Here is a 17,710-nt window from a genome sequence, read left to right as displayed (position 1 = left end):
TAGCCAGTCATTTCTTGAAATAAAAAGAAGACAAGTAAAGTGACAAAAGACGTTGTGATGTTCCATGATGTTCAGTTTTATTCCAGCAACACGGACTGCAGGGAGAATATCCAGTATGTGACTTTTACAAGTTGCTCTCCAACTTTAGGATAAAATTGATGTATCTTTACTTCCTGAACACACACACACACACACACACACACACACACACACACACACACACACACACACACACTTATTCTGTGGACTCAAAAGAACAATTACTACATGTGATGTTCTTCCTGCATTGTTCATGAATTAAAACTGAATGTGTGTGTTTGAACGTGTGAAGCTGTGGATGGTAGGACGAGATATAAAGCTATGAAAGTTGGATTAGAAGTACTGGCAAGACATTCAATCTACGTTCAACCCTACAGCTAAGCCCAGACAAGTGCTGGGCTCCCTTTAGTCCTGGTCATTTTTGGCTGGACCCAAGCAAAGCCAGGCCTGACTTACTGAGTGATGAAGTTACACTATTGGCCGTAGCTCTTGCAAAATGAATATGTGGAAACCATAGGTGGCGCTATTAAAATGCTAGGGCAGTGGTTTCCAAACTTTTCTAGCATCAACCCATCACAAAAAAATTCACCTCCCCAACTCCCAACCCAGATTTTTTCCTGCTTGAGAAGCAGCTGATAATAAAGGGTACAAGTTGAATTTCAGTGAAATAAAGACACCATGACAGCATCAGATTTATTAATAGGACTGGGTGTTAAGGTCAACGGAGAGCACAATACTTACCTGAGTGGGGTTGTTTCAGCCTGTTATCAAAAGACATCCTCAGTCCAGGCAGGCCCACCCCAGGTTGATCAGATCTGGGTGTGTCTCAGTCTCATGGTTGGCTTCTAGACGGTCACTTGGGAAACCAGGCAGGATATCTTCTCTTTAGCCTCAACCACGTCATGTGTGGCTCTGATGGTGAAGCTCAGCATATTGCAATGGAACACTTTTTAATATGTCAACTGCAACTGATTACAGTACTGGTTACAATTTAAAATGTAACAATTTGTGTAGTACAATTACACAGGCTTGCTGTGATCTAACAGCTTGCGCAATGGTATTCTTATGCAACCTATAAAACAATACTGTAAAACACATTATGAACAACAGTATCCCCACATCTGGAGGAATAGACCCAACCAGGCATTTTTTGGTCATGATTCAATCCTGTTGAGTGAAGTGTAAATCACAACCAGCAGCATCACTGCATCATTCAACAGACACTTGTTTGTTTGGTTCCCTTACATAAAACATCACTTCATTTAACTGTGTTTCACTCTATATTTCTCCCCTAGTCACATCCAGGGGAGAAACAGGGTCATATGGTCACAGAAATACGGTCATATTGAGGAAATTATCACTCAAAATGTCTCAAAATTCAAATCAATATTTCAATCAGCTTTTTCTTTTTTTTGGAGGGACAGTATACTACTGGCAAACATTAACTATTACTTTTTTGTGATAAAATATCTATTTTAATTTCCTGTTATGTGTGACAAATGAGCATAATGCTGATATATAAAATGAAAACAAACAAAACAAACAAACAAACAAAAAAAACACCCTCATGGTGACTTCCAACCTCCAGATAGATCTCCAGCTAGTACACTAAAGGATGTGTATGAAAGTTAGTGTTAGACCGTTAATTGAAATTGCAGAGACTGCGCTCCCCTGACAAAGAACAAGTGTCTCAAAATATCAATACAAATATAGCACTGTGGTACCACCGAAATATATTTATATATATATATACACACACATTGCACAATATATATTAATTACATGAGATCTTGGATTTTACTAAAAGTAATGACCATGATAAGATGGTACTGATAATTCCATGTTGACAACATATGCATAAGCCTCCACATGTGGAAGCCTCCACATTTCTGACACCTCCTGCTTAAAACCCAAAAAGTCAGACTCCACGCAGTGCCAACATTTTTTTTGCTGCTGTTAGACCAGATAATATGATCCGTTTTTTGACGGTCCGATATATTAAGCACAGACAGGTGCCTCAGGAGCAAAACAGTGGGGATGCATGGCACTTTACAATCAACAAATTTAGAAATTAAGGAGCAGACCTCTTTTCAGAATATAAATCCATTCTTACAAGCCCAGAACATGTGCATAAAAGAGCCAACATGCCCCTCTGTACACAGAGTGCATGTTGGTGATGAAATAAGTTTCATTAACAAACTTTTCTTAGGGGTAATGCAGGTTCAATGTAGGAAGTAAAAGTGGATCTGCTGATGGTTGGGATTTCTAGAGGTGTCAGTTATGCATTTCCAGATGTTATCCCAGTCCAGTGCAGTATTCCCCAACATGTGTTCCAAGTCCTTGGCCCAGACCTGTTCGCAAAAGCTAATGTTAGCTGTATGAGCCTACTGTAGTAATCAATAAGACACAATGAAAAGAAATAGGACAATGGAAAATGGTCATTTTTTTCATGGCAAAGTCAACCATGATGGAGAGCACAAAAAAGCTGAGTCTCCCATGCAGATGCTAACGCTTTCTGCCCTTATGATTCTGGGACTAAGGAGAGCGTCCTGCACAACCATTCTTGTCTGGCTATTCGGCGTTCCCTCCGACTTCTTTGCAATGTGATTGTACCTGTACCTCCCTGTTTGTTCCAGTGGAGTGTATCCACTCACCTCTCCACTGGATCCCTGACTCTCTGCCTGGCCCTTGACTCACCTTTCGTCCGCTCCTTGCTTGGATGTTTTGCTGGGACTGTACACTCACCTGGTTTTTGACCAGCTGCCTCCTTGACGTCTCCTGCTTGCTCCCTTCTGTTACTGTCGCCTGCTAAAGAACTGACCTATATTACTACCTGCCTGTTCATACCGTTTTCTAACAAGTCTAAAGGTCATTACCAACAATCCCTGTTCAGTGTGCTGCACTTGGGTCCAAATCACACTTGTTACAAACCTCATCTATAATCAGCACTTTCATCAGTGCTTTCATTACATAGTATTTATATTCTTGAAAATACATACACAGATGTGTGTTGAATACGATGGGCCTATAAAATTATTGATGGAAAAGAATTTGTGTAAATAAGTAATGGTTGCTAAAAGTCTAATCATAAAATAAATGCAGGTTGTAATGAAGCCATTTGTAAAATAAATAGTTTATATCATGATGAAAGAATCTGAAACTTTTCACAGACCTCTAATAGTGTCGCAGAGCCGAATTAGAGAACCACATCTCTCTGCCCCACCATTATACAAAACGTGATAAAGTAGAGTGGAGAAATCATGACGTGGTGCTGTGCACAGCAGGTTGCCCTACTCAACAAGGCTTCGATGCTTTCCAGAATGAATGGCAAGGTATTCTAAAGAGGAGGACTCACTACAAGGTACAGTACTTATACTAATGAATTACATCCACCACCATGACCTGAGAGCCTGGGGGCGTGCAGGGAAAGCCTAATTCAATGCTGTAAAATCAAATGTCAATATTATTTGAGATAAACTCATTGCAAATAAATGACTTGTTATTGAGTGAACTTAAATTTAACAGAACAGCTCTAGCCAATGTACTGAAGTTTGTAGCAAAGTTTTTTTTAACCTAGAGGGCATCCAAACTGTTGCTGGCAGAACGGACCACATTTGATTAAATTCCCTATGTTTGCTCTCTGTTTGCGCCCTATAAAATTTAACAGTGCAGTGTGGTGCAGATTTTTTGACTCATTAAATACAGGTCTACCCGAAAACATTAAAAATGTCTGTATTGGCTGTTCTGGTACCAAGTAATTTCTGGTTTATTGCACATACTGGCTCACAGGCATGGAGTAATGCAATATTTTTCTGCTTTTTTAATTTAAAAAAGGAGGAAATACCACGATTACTGCAAGTCCTGTCAAGGTGATAATAGATATGTGGCAACAAAGCAGTTTTTCAGAAAACCTAAAAGCATCAGCAAGGTCTAACATGCAGAGATGGTTCAAAGATTTTTATATGGCTGTAAGAAACATGAAATATGAGGTCAGAAACTGCATCCATATGGCTTTATCACACATCACACGTCAATGTCATCTGTTCCTAATCGGTCTGTAAAATATGCTGGAAGTAAAAAGACCTTAATCTCCTACTCCAATCAATTAAGGGTTTCTTTGGTCTTACTTTCAGTTTATATAAACAAGGCGAACACAGGGAGCAAGTCAGAAAAGCCTGAAGCGCAGGAGTATCAGCCTGTGTGTTTTGATGAACGACTGGCTAAGGATTCCTCCCAACATCAATTACAGTTACATAAGAGGGCAATTTAAAGCTTAAGTTAAAGTCAGGCTGCTTTTGAAATTCAATTTGCTTGGAGAGTGGATATTATTACATGCCAGTACATGTTAAGTAAAAGAGAAATCTATGGTTTCCTGGACTTTACTCAAGCGTTTAGGGAACAATGCAAAACATAAGAGAGCTTCTTATTAATTTTATGTAAATATACAGGTTTTATTTGGTCAAGTTAATTAAACTTAATTTACTGGTGTTTATTTTCAGCGTACTGTTCAGAGTTCAATCAACTCATTGGATTAAGTTTCTAAAAAACACGATCAGCATATTAGTAGACTTCCCAAAATGCATTGTTTGACAATTAAAATTCTCCTCAGACCCTTTTTTATAGTTTGAAGAAAACATGTTTGATGAAAACATGCTTTGTGTCTCTTCAAAGAGAGAAAATATAACAGGAAATCAAAATTGTAATTTTTCAAGTAAAACTTAATTATGATCAACTTCTTTGACTAGAAAAGTTCATTTGTTTTGAATCATGACAAAACCATCTCAGTTTGCCTTTCAGATTCACTCAACTTAAAATTTTAAGGCAGCCCAGACACTCACTTTTTTAAAGTTAAAACATTTTTTTAAATTAATTAATTTATTTATTAATTAGTTTTTCTGGTTTCTTTGTTTTTTCTACAGTGTGTGTGTGTGTGTGTGTGTGTGTATGACTAAAAAGCACATTAGAGATTTTTTGGAGAGAGGCCTAAGAAAACACAGAAATTTTATTCTTTTTCATAATATTCAATCATAGATGCACCTTATCAACATAATTTTAGCATGGTGTCACTATAATATATTTCTATAACCTTGAAAAAGCCTACGAAATTTAATTCATCACATTTACTTGTTTAGAGCTGCACTTATGTAACAATTTTTTCTTAAAGTAACTTACTCAAGTAAATGTACTTTACTTAATATATTGTATATATATTTTGAAATATTGTTCTTCTTGCTCTTGGATAACTTACTTTCCAGATTTGTATTACTAATACAAATGTTATTAACAAATTAATTATAATATATTAGTATTACAGCCCAACTGATTTATCGGTCGACCGATATTAATAGCCCGATTTTGTCTGATATATGAAAACATTTTAACTGCAACCAGCAGCTCTATAGGTCACTCTTTCAGTCTGTCGCTATACAAAAAGTCTACACTCTTTGACAGCCACAGTTTTTGCCCTGGGAGGCTGAAATTTGGCCTGCAAGTCCAGCATCTGTGAGTGAAGATGTAGGTTTGTGTTCATGCCAGCTGGCTAAAAGGGGGCATGATAATGAATGGTCTATCACAAAAAGGCACATAACTTCCAAATTGATTTACAGACTCGCACACGATTTTGCGGAAAGATTGGGCCCGAGCCAAAGGACAGCTGATTAGCTGCTCATGGCCAGTAAGGAAAAGGGTACATGGCAGTGGGATTGGACTTTAGCTTCTAAACAAATTCTCGTACCATGGCCAAACTCATGAACTGTTGGTTGTAGAGTTTCCTTTTCATTAGTGACTTATAACCCACTCCCTACGCTTCAGCCCCGTCGCTTTCTTAGCTCCTGCGGACACTTGTGGGAGGCATCACTGTACTCAGCAGAGCTCCTTTTTCATTGGTTAAGGTTTGCTTCACCCCCAATACTTCACCCCCTTTCATAAGTAAAGGCGTCATTGGACTTGGCAGTGAGTTCCTTTTTTCCATTGGTGTGACTAAGTCCAACTTTTTATACTTTATTCACAGAGGTCAAGTGCTTGTGCGTCCATTGTGACAGCATGTACATAAAGATGCATGTATGTTGCAATTTCTAAGTGCAGCTATTGCAAATTTGGGCTTGTTTTCCTAAAAGAACATAATGCAGATCATTTTTATTTGTTAGTTAGGCAGCATTTTATGTATATTTGATCCTATACAGACATTTTGCTCTATTTGTGTTTTTTTAATCTATAGTTATTTATAATTATTTTAAAAATCTGTGAACGTTAAGTGTTTCAGTTCCCCAATATCATTTTGGACAACAAAGTTTATTGTTAAGCAGTAAAATATCATGCCTCCGTTACATATCCTTGTTATAAATGTTAACACTTTCGAAAGGATCATTGAACAAATGTATATTCTGATATTGGATTTTTTTTTTTTTTTTACTCCCCAATATTCATTTCTGCATCATCCCCAAAATCCAGTATTGGTCAGGCCTGGATTATTATGGATAAATTCACAAGCTACCTGGCAGCATATAATTTGAAAAAAATAAAGCCTTTACCAGCTGCAACTTTAAAGTAATGTGAATATGAATGCATCAATCAATATAAGTCAATAATATTTAATATAAATATCATTCTGCATAATCTGGTATTGCTAGTTTTGTTAAGTAAAAGATTGGAGTTCTCATTCCACAACTGAATGGCGGGAAGCATGGGGATGACTATATTGCCTTATAAAACTGTAATTATAATATAAAGAATGTAATAAATTGTATATCTATGTACAACCTGCTTGTCTAAAAGTCACAGTTCCTCTCTCTGAAAAATAGATAAATAAAATTAAATAAAATATTGATAATAAATACAAAGATTTATCTGTTAAAAAAGTGTGAAATCTGAATTAAAACCATGAAGGTCACTGTTGTTGACACTGCTGGGAAGCGCGACGAAAAAAGGGGCGTGTACTCCGCACGTGTGCGTAAACCCTGCCTCTCAAATAAGTTGAAGTGAGAGAGGAGTGAGGAGCAGAGACAAAGGACAAGACGTCAAAAAATAATAAGAATAATAATTCACGTTGGACTTACAGGCTGCAGCTGTCAACGCTGCGCAACACGCCGGGCTACCTCTTGGGACATCGGAGGAGGAGAGGTGAAGCTGGTGACAAGTCAGGATGAAGTCGGCGTTGTCGTGGTTTTGCATTCTGCATTTGGCCGTGGTCATTATCAGTGCTGGAGTCGTGAACCGTAACGATCTTAAAGCTGCGCACAGAAATGTGTCCTCCATCAGCGGCAAGGCCCGAAGTCCCCAGAACGCAGGTGAGCGCGCATGGACTCCTCTGTAGTTTTAATGATCTGTTTGTAGAGTGAACACTATCACTATCACTCTTTTGTTTATGTCAGATAAAACGGATTTTAAAAAACAAATAAAAAAAAAAAATGAAATAGAATTTACTAGGACTAAACCGCAATAAGCAGTTTTAAGAATATAGCCTAATAAAAGTCACTATACTTACAATGGAGTAGCTCTGTACAATATTTGTGGCTACAAATTTATTGTCACCACATACAGTGACATAATATAATATGACACAAAACATATTCCGATGGAAATTTTTCGAATAAAAGTACTGCAAAACACAAGAGATTATGACAAAATAATCATAACTATGAATTTAATGCGCCAAAACAATTAACGCGGTGATAAATATACATAGATTGAGTTATTCTGAATAATAACCACACAAGTAACTTGTTAGTTTCTTGCGAAACCGAAGTGCAAAGTGACATGGTGCAATTTAAACATGACAAGAGCAACTAAAACCGATGGATTTCGGTCTGAATATGGAATTTATCATGATTTCAACTATACTGCGTTGTTAGAAATGGAGCTGAATTGATCGTGTTGGCTTGCCAAAACATAACCTGAAATATATTTTTAAAATATTTCTAAGATATCCTGGGTTTTGTCCTCGCACTGTGACTGCGAAGTGGTGCGTATAGGTTCATCTTTAGGATTTGCAGGCTACCGAGTCTGAGTCTGAGGGCTCGATTCCCACTCGTGTCTCTCCCCTGTCCTGTTTATCTTGGCTATTCTGTCATAATAAAGGTAAAAGCTAAAATATGTATAATGTGTAAAGGCTTAACTATATTTGCTTCATTTTAAACAGTGCTTATATAAGGTAGTTGCATAAGGTATATGTTATAACACCTTATATGACACCATACAGACTGTAAATTGATCTGCTGCTCATCTCTGACAAGACATTAGTCTACAAGTGGAGCTTCCAAAGGCTAAATATTGTCTGTCACAGATGGCCCTATACAAAGTGGCACTGGTTACATTATTTTACACTAGGTTATGCCCGATACTTGATTTATGGGGACAATGCCAATATTAGTGAGCGAAAAACATCCTGATATCGATATATCAGCCGATATTCTTCATACGGAATATACATAAACACATTTTTTTTTGCAGTGATCCCTCAAAAGTGCACATTTGTGACAGAGATAAGTAATGGAGGCAGGATATATTACACTACAACAATAAACTTTATTGTCTTAAGTGATATCAGGGCACTGGAACAGTATTTTTTGATAGTTATAAATAACTGAATAAAAACACAAATAGAGAAAAATATATGAATATATTAAACTTGAATTAGGAAAAAGGATGAATACATGCACATTGTATATACAGAATGCTGCCTCTAAAGTTAACAAATTCTGCCTTATGTTCTGTTAAGAAAAAAGTTTTCATATAGGCAAATATTGGATAAAATATATCCTAAACACTAATTGGCCAATACATCGGTCAGGCTGTATTGTACATACCCAGTACCAAAGTGTGTGAATTTAGGCTGTGTCCCAACAATTTATATGCTTATTATACACTTCATTTACACATACTTTAACACTGCAGGGGCTGATGTACACATGAAAAAATCAATTCATCGAGATTTACACAAAAAGTCACAAAGAAAATATGACTTTTACTGTGAGTTTGGATAGAAAACACTTGGCTTTGCTTCCCACTCTCTGATGTAGGCTATCACTGACTGTCAGGTTTACAAGTGTTTATAGGTGTACAAGTAATCTACTAAAGCTGTTAATGAGACAGTTTTATAGGTGTCTGGATTTATGACTGCGTAAGTTTAGCAGAGTGATAACTCTTGCTGTTAGTTGCGCTTATAGGATTACAGTCAGTAATAAAAAGCGGCACCAAATATATTTAAGAGTTTAAAGGGAACCCCGGAAATGTCATACAGCTCCTGTGTTTGATCGGCACAACATGATCTGGCAAAAGGAGGCCCAACATAGCAACATAGCACAGCACGACTGGTATCAGCATACATCGACATGAGGACACACTCGCCCATTTTTGGCAAAACTGCTTAATATATCTACAGTGCTGCTTAAATGCCAGCTTTCCTGCTAGCTGACATTTTAAAAGTCTGTTTTGAATGTCTTAATGTGTCAGTTAAAGCATCTTACTGGCATTTATTCATCAAACATCAGCATGCAGTAGATTAGGAGTCATGGTGAAGCCAGAAAAGAGGCACCTTTATAAATCAGACCTTCTTTATAGCAGACATTATAGCAGGATATACACAGGTGTTACCAATGATAGTCTGTTCTGCTCAATTCAGGTCAAACAGAGTCAGGGTGCTGCTATTGTGCATGCTGGCTCACTGGAAAGGTTCTATACTAAATGCAACAGGACCTTAATTAACATTGCTAAAACTGTGTTTACTAATTAATACATAATAAATATGGCTGCTTTGAAAATGTGTTATAATCTTTTCGGTCTCCATGTGGCGTCACAGTGGTGTTAACTACACACTTGGAACCATATTAACAGCATAGCAGCCTGTGTACTATCTGCATACATAAACACTAATGAAAATATGAGATGCAGCTGGCAAGTAGTAGCAGGTATCAAGACACTTGAATCCTCAGGGAATTTCACCGAGGACCTCTGCTGGATGGAAATGAAAATGGCAGAAAGCTGAAGAAGCATATGTTGGCATCATGTGTATGTTTTGGTGTGTCATGATTGATATATCGGTATATTATTGATATATCATGCATACACATTTTTACTTTTAATACATGAAGTATGTCCTTCTGATAATAGTTTTAGTTAAGTACTATTTTGATTGCAGGACTTTTAAGTTAGTATTTTTCCACTTTTACTTAAGAAAAGCACCTAAATACGTTTTCCACCCCTTTACTCACAGTCACAAAGTTAAGTAGCAGTTGTTCTGTAACATAATTTTTCAATGAAAACCGTCAGAAGTTTATTTACCAGTGCTCAGCGCTGCCGTGAAGGTATTTGGAGAATTCTCAAGAGTCAAAAGAATCTTCTAACCATGTGGATATCAAAATATTCTGTCTACTGTGCAGACAGTTTGTAAGCAGTATTCAACTTCTACCTGTCTCAGTGCAATATTTGGATATATGGTTTCTGTGGAACATTTTAGTGCGAGGCATCTCTTGCTGTTATTGTGCATATAGCAAATGGTGAGAGTACTTAGTGCAGGATGACTATATTAATGTACTGATGATATTAATGCTGCTAAAGTACATTTGCTGAAATGTGAGCCAGCTACTGTTTGAAACCTGGTGCTCTATGATCATGAGGGAAACAGGAACTTTCCCCAGGGTGTCGAAACATTTGGAAGAACTGCAATTGCATGGAGGTACAAGTGTCAAAATTAAACACACTACAAGGAATTTTTAACTCCACTGGAAAGGCTCTGCTGCACTAAATGGAACAGAGCATTTATTAGTATCACTGATAACACCAGTGTTTATTCTATTTTATATCAATACTGCCATGAAGAAGACAAATTTCTCCTGACAATAAAAAACAATCTAATCTAGTCTAACCTCTCTATCCTAATTCAAGAAAAAAGACAGCTCAATTTGTAAAATATGAAACATAATTAAAAAGCTGTATTATCACTTATCTATGTCTACACTGTTTTTTACATTTTATTGTTTAATATTAGAGTGAACTCTGTGATTCTGGAAATAACTGTAGAAGAGTTTAAGTCTTGTTTAAAAAAAGTGTTTTTCAAGGATTTCCAGTTATTTATTTTTTATGGTTGCACAATTAATTAATACCACTGAAATCCCAATATGGCCAATCACAATATCCAAATTGCAGAAGCTACAATTTTTTGATAAAGGCAAAATGTGTGACAAAACAGCGCTCTAACAAAGTACTGTAGTGCTGCAGAGATGCCCTGGCCTGCAAATCTTGTTCTCCAGATGTAAGAAAATATGTTTGTTTGGTACAGACCCCAACAAACACCAAATTATCATGATGTTAGAGTTGTTTTTCAGGGAAAATGAAAATTGTGATGCTAAAATGAGAATTATCAGTAATTGTGAATAATATCACAATCATCATATCCATCAAAAATTGTGATATGTATTATTATATTATAGTTATATGTTAATTGCAATTTTTGTTATACATACTCATGTACATATGTCTTCAACAATAAACAGACACATGAAGTGCCTTGTAAACCAAAGCACATACAGATGAACAAAAATCGCAATGATCAACTTAAAGCCATCTTTCGTACAGACATAGATTGTTTTAGATTAATCATACTGCCAGGTTTCATCAGATAGTGTTCCTTCTCCTCTTCATCGTCCGACAGATTCTGATGGAGACACGTGCAGTTTTTTTTTTTTTTTATGATGCATAGCTGTGTGACTCAAATGTACCGGGACAAATATCAAGCTTATATTGGACACAGAAATTTCTGGCAGAAAGGATGTGCACCATTATTTCCCATCCAGTGATTCTGATGTTGTTTCAACAGGGTCTTTGAACCACAGCAGACACAGACCACTGTTTGCCAGGAGAGGACAATATGAACGTCAAAGGATTCAAAACCCGGTAAGACTTGCGGGGTTGCTTGGAAGGGGAGGGTGAGGCGAGGATTGTTTAGTTGGTTGCAACCAACCACCTCACCTATAGCTACTAAGACACTGGTCCTTAAACATAAAGGATTTCTGCATGACAATGCATCATTTGTTTATTTTTCAAGGGCCTAAAATTTTACTTTTGTGATTTCTATACACTGCACTTTGGTTTGTAGTACCTCAACTGAGAATTTAAGTTTTAGCTTTAGATGGCGGAGTTCTTATTCCTGCTGGGAGGGACTGGTGGCAGGCATTGATATAGTAATAATAGCCCTGTGCATGGGGCTGAGTCATGGCTAGCAGAGCTAATGGCAGTTGATGGCCAGCTAAATTTCTTTAGTAACAAGTTAAGCTATTTTTCCATCAGGACACTAAGTAAACAACCTGTTATAGCAACAAGTAAGCTAAAGACATATTGAATCACAGAGAGCTGAAGCTGAGCAGTCAGAGGATATCAGACGGGAAACCAGAAAATATTTTCCAGTTTTCAGTCTATGATCCAGTTTCGCTCAAATCATTGAGGGTATAAACCAGAAACACTGCAGTACTGTCCAGTGAATAGATGTATTCTCCTTCCATGCTCAGCTGCGTCATAAGAGAAAAAGTGTTTCATTGGACACAAATTTAGTGTACGACCCTGAGTGCAGAATGAGTCATCAACAGTTTTAAACCATTCTACAGGGAAAAAAACATTAAATACCATTTAAAATACGTCAGAATATCTGCAAAATACCTTTTTCATCATTGTTGGGTCCAATACTGGCATATAGGTGACATATAGCGCAATATACTGTATATGTGAAAAAAAAAAACAGATTTTCACGTCATGGAAGTTTTAGGTCTCATTCCAAAACTGACAAAGCTCGGTGGTCGTGGTTTGAAGATGTTTAATTGTTGCGTTTCATTCTCAGGTTGTAAAATACTGACATTTTGAGAGACAGACTCAACAATCAACCATCTTAAAAAAGTCAAAGTCTCCTATCAAGGGCTGGCTTTTTCAAAGCCTGAAAACAGCCAAGAGGTGGAGAAGTCTGGTTTATCTCACACTGCTTGAATTACATTATGATTAAAGGTTATTATGGAACTTTTGCCCAATGACGTCAAAGTCAGAAAGTTCAGCCACAGTTTGCACAAAGCCACGAGTCTGATACATGACAGCTTCAAATAAAATGTGTCACTTTTTGGACCTCAAACAAGAAGCTGAGGCAATATTACTTGATGATTTGATGCTGATGCTTCCACATTCACCTTCTCCCTCTTGCTGTTCTCTCCACCTTCCAGAAGCCCAAAGAGGTCCCTGCTCTTCCACATAACCTCCCTCCTCCTCCTAAAGTGGCAGCTAAACCCGTGAAGCCCAACTGCTCTGAGCTCACACAAAGCTGCGTGCCGCAGGGTGGCTGCTGTGACCCATGCGCCTCGTGCCACTGCCGCTTCTTCAATGCAATCTGCTTCTGCCGCAGGACAGCCTCATAATACAAGAAGAAACACACGAAGACTATCAGCACACCAAACAAGAGACACACTATGAACAGAGATGCCATTACCCGCGCTGCCACGATTGTGTTATAGTTGTTTATTTGAGATTGATGGATCATATGGATGGAAGAGGAAAAATCAACTCAAAATCATCAACTCAAAATCAGCACATGTACATGAGGACGAGTTTAAATATACCTCTTGTGAAAGGCAGCTGCTTGGGGAAAAAACTATCCACCATATACTCAAGCTTAAATTCTCTAAATCATATTCATTCTTATGTGAATTCCTTTAAACATTGCTGTACATTATCAGTATTATTTTCATTATTGTTTTCATTTTGATACTGGTGACACTGTAGAATGTCTCTAGTGTCCTGTGACTACATATACGTTTTGTATTGTTTTGTTTTAGGATTATTATTATGTCCGTGATTGTGAATTACATATTAGAACTTTATTTGATTCAAGAGAGGCTTTGTTAACCATCAAAACAGATACTGACCCAATCTATTTGTAACTTTTATAATGTTATTACTCTATTACTCTCAGTCACTTAGGGTCCAGTGTGCAAGATATACAGAGGTTTAGGGGTAAAATATGGCCAAAATGTATTATAAGTATCTTTTCATTAGCGTATAATAACCGGAAAATAAGAATTTTTGTGTTTACGTTCCCTTAGAATGAGCCGTTGATATCTGGAGAGGGCGCGGATCCTCTGCCATGTTGACGTTGCTTGTTCTCACTCTCACCTTTGGAGGAGGATGAATCAAACAAATGCAGGACTTTGACCCAGGAGACTGTTTTGGAGTCCCGTGTGAATGCAAAAGTCAGCATTGATCTCTTCAGAAGTTACATTTAGTTTCGCAACATTATCATTTTTGTTACCTCTGTTATTATTACTGTTGGTATTATTGTTATTACTACCATCATCACTGCTATTATTATTATATACTGTTTCATGTATTCTTTGAAACGCTCATTAAATAAAATTGTAGGGAAAAAGTTACATAAACCTCTTAAGATACAAAACTTACATAAGTAATGTGACCTATGTAAATGACATTGTGAGTTTTTCTATCTTTTCCTAACCCTAAGCAAGTTCTTTTGTTGCCTTAACGTGTCCCAGTAGTCTTAATGCCCTTATTTTGAAAGTCTACCTTGACATTGCATATTTATTACCGCTAACTGGACCGCGGAGCCCTGCATTGCAAAGCCGATGCTCAGAGGGTTACCTAAAGGGCGCGCTTTGTGAATTTCGCAGCCATCATAAGAAAGAAAGGGTGAAACAAGATGGTTGCAATCTGGAAATTCCCAGCTAGATGTCACTCAGTCCTACATACTGCTCCTTTAATGTGTCATCTTTGAGAATAGTAATGTGTTTGATGCACAAGTTATGAGCATAAGTAAGGTGTAAAACAACCTCATATTAAGCAGTCAGTCATTGTGAATGTAAGTGAATATATGGTAAATTTCTGTTAAGAAACTTTTTTAATACTTCAAAAGATGAGCAGTTCAGCACCACAGTAATGCATTGCTGTGTGTAAATTAAAATGACTGAAACACCAATATATATTTTTTTGTTTGTTGTCCCACTTTGATCTCCTGTGCTGAAAAGGTATGAACTCACAAGTAAGGAGGCTTGTTGAATACCGTATATGAACAAAGTCGGTTGTTTCTATTGAACCATAATAAATGTACGTTGAGCACATTAAATAGCACCTTGGTGTTTGTTTAGTGGCAAACATCTTTGCTGTCATGGTGACAGCTGCTCTGTCCTCCTCTCCTCCGCTCTGTTCCTGTAATTAACTTTGATTTAAATAGTCAGCTGGTTGTTCCATATAGAATAATTACCACCAAGAGGTCTCATTTTTCTTTCATATCAGTCGGGACGCAGCGCCATTATGACAGAATGATTACCATCCTGATGACAGGAGGCATTTATTACACTGATGTGCAGGTGTGTGTTCTTCATCTTAGTGTATCATTGCGTCTGCTGGATGTACTCAATGTACCAAATGTACCTGGAACACAGGGCGTCAAACCGTGTGTGGCAGAAACACCAGAAATTTGTGAGTTTCCATCCAGGGCTCTGGCTGGATGTGGTTGATCAATTATTATTCTCATTTCGCTTTCGTGAGCAAAGTAAACCCTAAAAAAGAGGTTCAAACAGATTTTAAATGCAAATCTTGTCAATTTAATGTATTAAAATCCAAAGGGGTGAAAAGGATTTGAAGGGGCAGGACAAATAAGGACAAATAACAGACAAATAAGTTGGTTTGATCACAGAGTACGCATTTGAGTCCAACACTTTATTTGCTTCTGGATGTCGTCTCCCCTCAAATTCTGGGCACTAACCCTTTAATGCTCAGATTAAAACAGCCTGCCAAACAAGATTTGGTTCCAGTTTTTGTGAAATGAATTGGGAGTAGGCTAATATACTCAAGCTTTGCTTACAAATGTAAGAAATAAATGTTGGAATTGTCAGTGAGTATTGATGAAGAAATATGGGAAGATATTTGGCATTATGAAAAAAAGATACCATCGGTGCTCTGATGAATCTCTCTTGGCACAACGTAGTATGACAAGTATGTGTTACCTCAGCCGGCAAACGCAGTGATTTTTCATCCTTAAAGGGACAGTTCACCCCAAAATTAAAAATGTTTATTTTTCCCATGGCCTGTAGTGCTATTTCTCCATCAAGATATTTTGGTGTGAGTCATAGAGGTGTCAGCCTTGTCATCATGTTGTAAATTGCACAAGTATTGATCTGAAAGACCATATGAAATGGAAAAAAAAGATTTAGAAAGGGATCCAATTTCTTTGATTTTGGGCCTCCAAAAGTACTGTAGTGAGTAAAAGTTGTATAACATTCTAACTTGGCTTCCTCGTAAAAATATATTAATTCAGAGGACACGCAATAATGGCCCCATGTATTGTACATGCCAAAGCAGATCAGTTTCACAAGTCTGGCAGTCCTATCTGAACTATCTTGGACCTGTTTTTTTCATTATTTTACATGAAACAGAACTCCAGTTAAACTCCAGTGAATTTCTGCTGCCCTCATGCATGTTTTATTTATCTGCTCAAACTGAGCAGTGTTTCACTTTAAAGAAAAAAAAAAATTAATTCAATTTAAAAAATGTATGTTAGTGTCTGGGCTGCCTTAACATTTCAAGTTGACTGGATTTGAAAAGGCAAGTTGAAGTAATTTTGTAAAGCAAAACAAATATACTTTTCTAGTCATACAAACTTAATATTAATTCAGTTGTATTTGAGAAATCTTCAATAAGCTTAAGATATTAAGTCGATTCCATTTATTTTTATTTCACAAAAAGAACTTTCTGTTCTGAAAGTAAATACTAGAAAATATGTTTCATTTACTTATAAATGTGATTCCACTAAATTCCTGTGTGATTTTTCACAGTGTTGTTAAGGCAGTATGTGGCTGTCAGATGACAATGAGCTGGCTGGCTAATTTCTTGTACCTCGTACATTTCATTAGGAGAGCGGCTCACTGATGGGAAGGCGATGTGCTGATGTGGAACAAAATGCAGGCAGAATCTGTCTTCGTATCGTACACTCACTGGATCTAAGTTGATGATGAGTTTGATGAGATGGTGCCTGATGATTCACTCAGACAGGGTGTGTGTTACTGTATCATTTGTCATGGAGTTCTGCAGAACCAAATGTATTTATCCCAGTGAAACACACTGACGCCCAGATGTATGTGAGCCAACTATATAAAAGGCCTGGACATTCTGGTTGCCCACCTCTTTAACCTGTATGTGTTGCCTTTGTGTGTGTGTGTGTGTGTGTGTGGAGAGAGAGGGAGCTGCAGTTCAGCGTGCACCACTCACAGTTTAGCCTTTTCTCACCTGTTGTCTGTACCTGATGATTGTCATCCTTGCTCCTGCTGTGTGATCCAGTGTCTGATGTTTCCAGTATTGAGTTGATGACCAAAAACTGCTGACAATATTATATGGAAATAAATCTGGCTGGACTACACTTCAGTTCAAAGAAGAAATTACGTCTCCTCATCATCATTCCTGCGTCCTGGCCGCTACACCATCCAGTTTACTGTTAAATCCCATACGAGCTAGCCCTGTTTAATTACCTCCTCAGCACCGACAGCTGCAAAGCTTTGTGCCATTAAAGAATTAAATGGGATTCACTGCCAGCTATGATGAATTCCCCGCTTTTCCATCTCTTTTTGTAAAATCACTACCACCACATATTTCACAGGCTCCACACATGGGATGTTTGCATGCTTGCCAAATA

At 37.4% G+C, this 17,710-nt stretch overlaps 1 protein-coding gene across 1 annotated transcript; it reads left to right on the top strand.

The window, feature by feature from the left end:
* Positions 1–7,022: 7,022 nt before the first annotated feature.
* On the top strand, positions 7,023–14,187 carry LOC146307304 (uncharacterized). The gene is made up of 3 exons (XM_084747496.1): positions 7,023–7,325; positions 11,852–11,928; positions 13,236–14,187. The coding sequence occupies exons 1-3, from the start codon at positions 7,181–7,183 to the stop codon at positions 13,425–13,427; spliced, it is 414 nt and encodes a 137-aa protein (XP_084603622.1). The 5' UTR covers positions 7,023–7,180; the 3' UTR covers positions 13,428–14,187.
* The last annotated feature ends 3,523 nt before the right edge of the window (positions 14,188–17,710 follow it).

This window comes from Lutjanus erythropterus, chromosome 21 (genome assembly GCF_056507025.1).
Source record: "Lutjanus erythropterus isolate fLutEry1 chromosome 21, fLutEry1.hap2, whole genome shotgun sequence".
NCBI classification, from domain to species: Eukaryota; Metazoa; Chordata; class Actinopteri; order Lutjaniformes; family Lutjanidae; genus Lutjanus; species Lutjanus erythropterus.
Note: the sequence above shows the minus strand (reverse complement) of the source record. Positions and strands in the feature narration are given on the sequence as shown.

Coding starts and splice junctions, on each gene's coding strand:
- LOC146307304 (XM_084747496.1), top strand. CDS start 7,181: ATGAAGTCGGCGTTGTCGTGGTTTTGCATTCTGCATTTGGCCGTGGTC. Junction 7,326..11,851: donor CCGAAGTCCCCAGAACGCAG/GTGAGCGCGCAT, acceptor TTGTTTCAACAG/GGTCTTTGAACCACAGCAGA. Junction 11,929..13,235: donor GTCAAAGGATTCAAAACCCG/GTAAGACTTGCG, acceptor TCCACCTTCCAG/AAGCCCAAAGAGGTCCCTGC.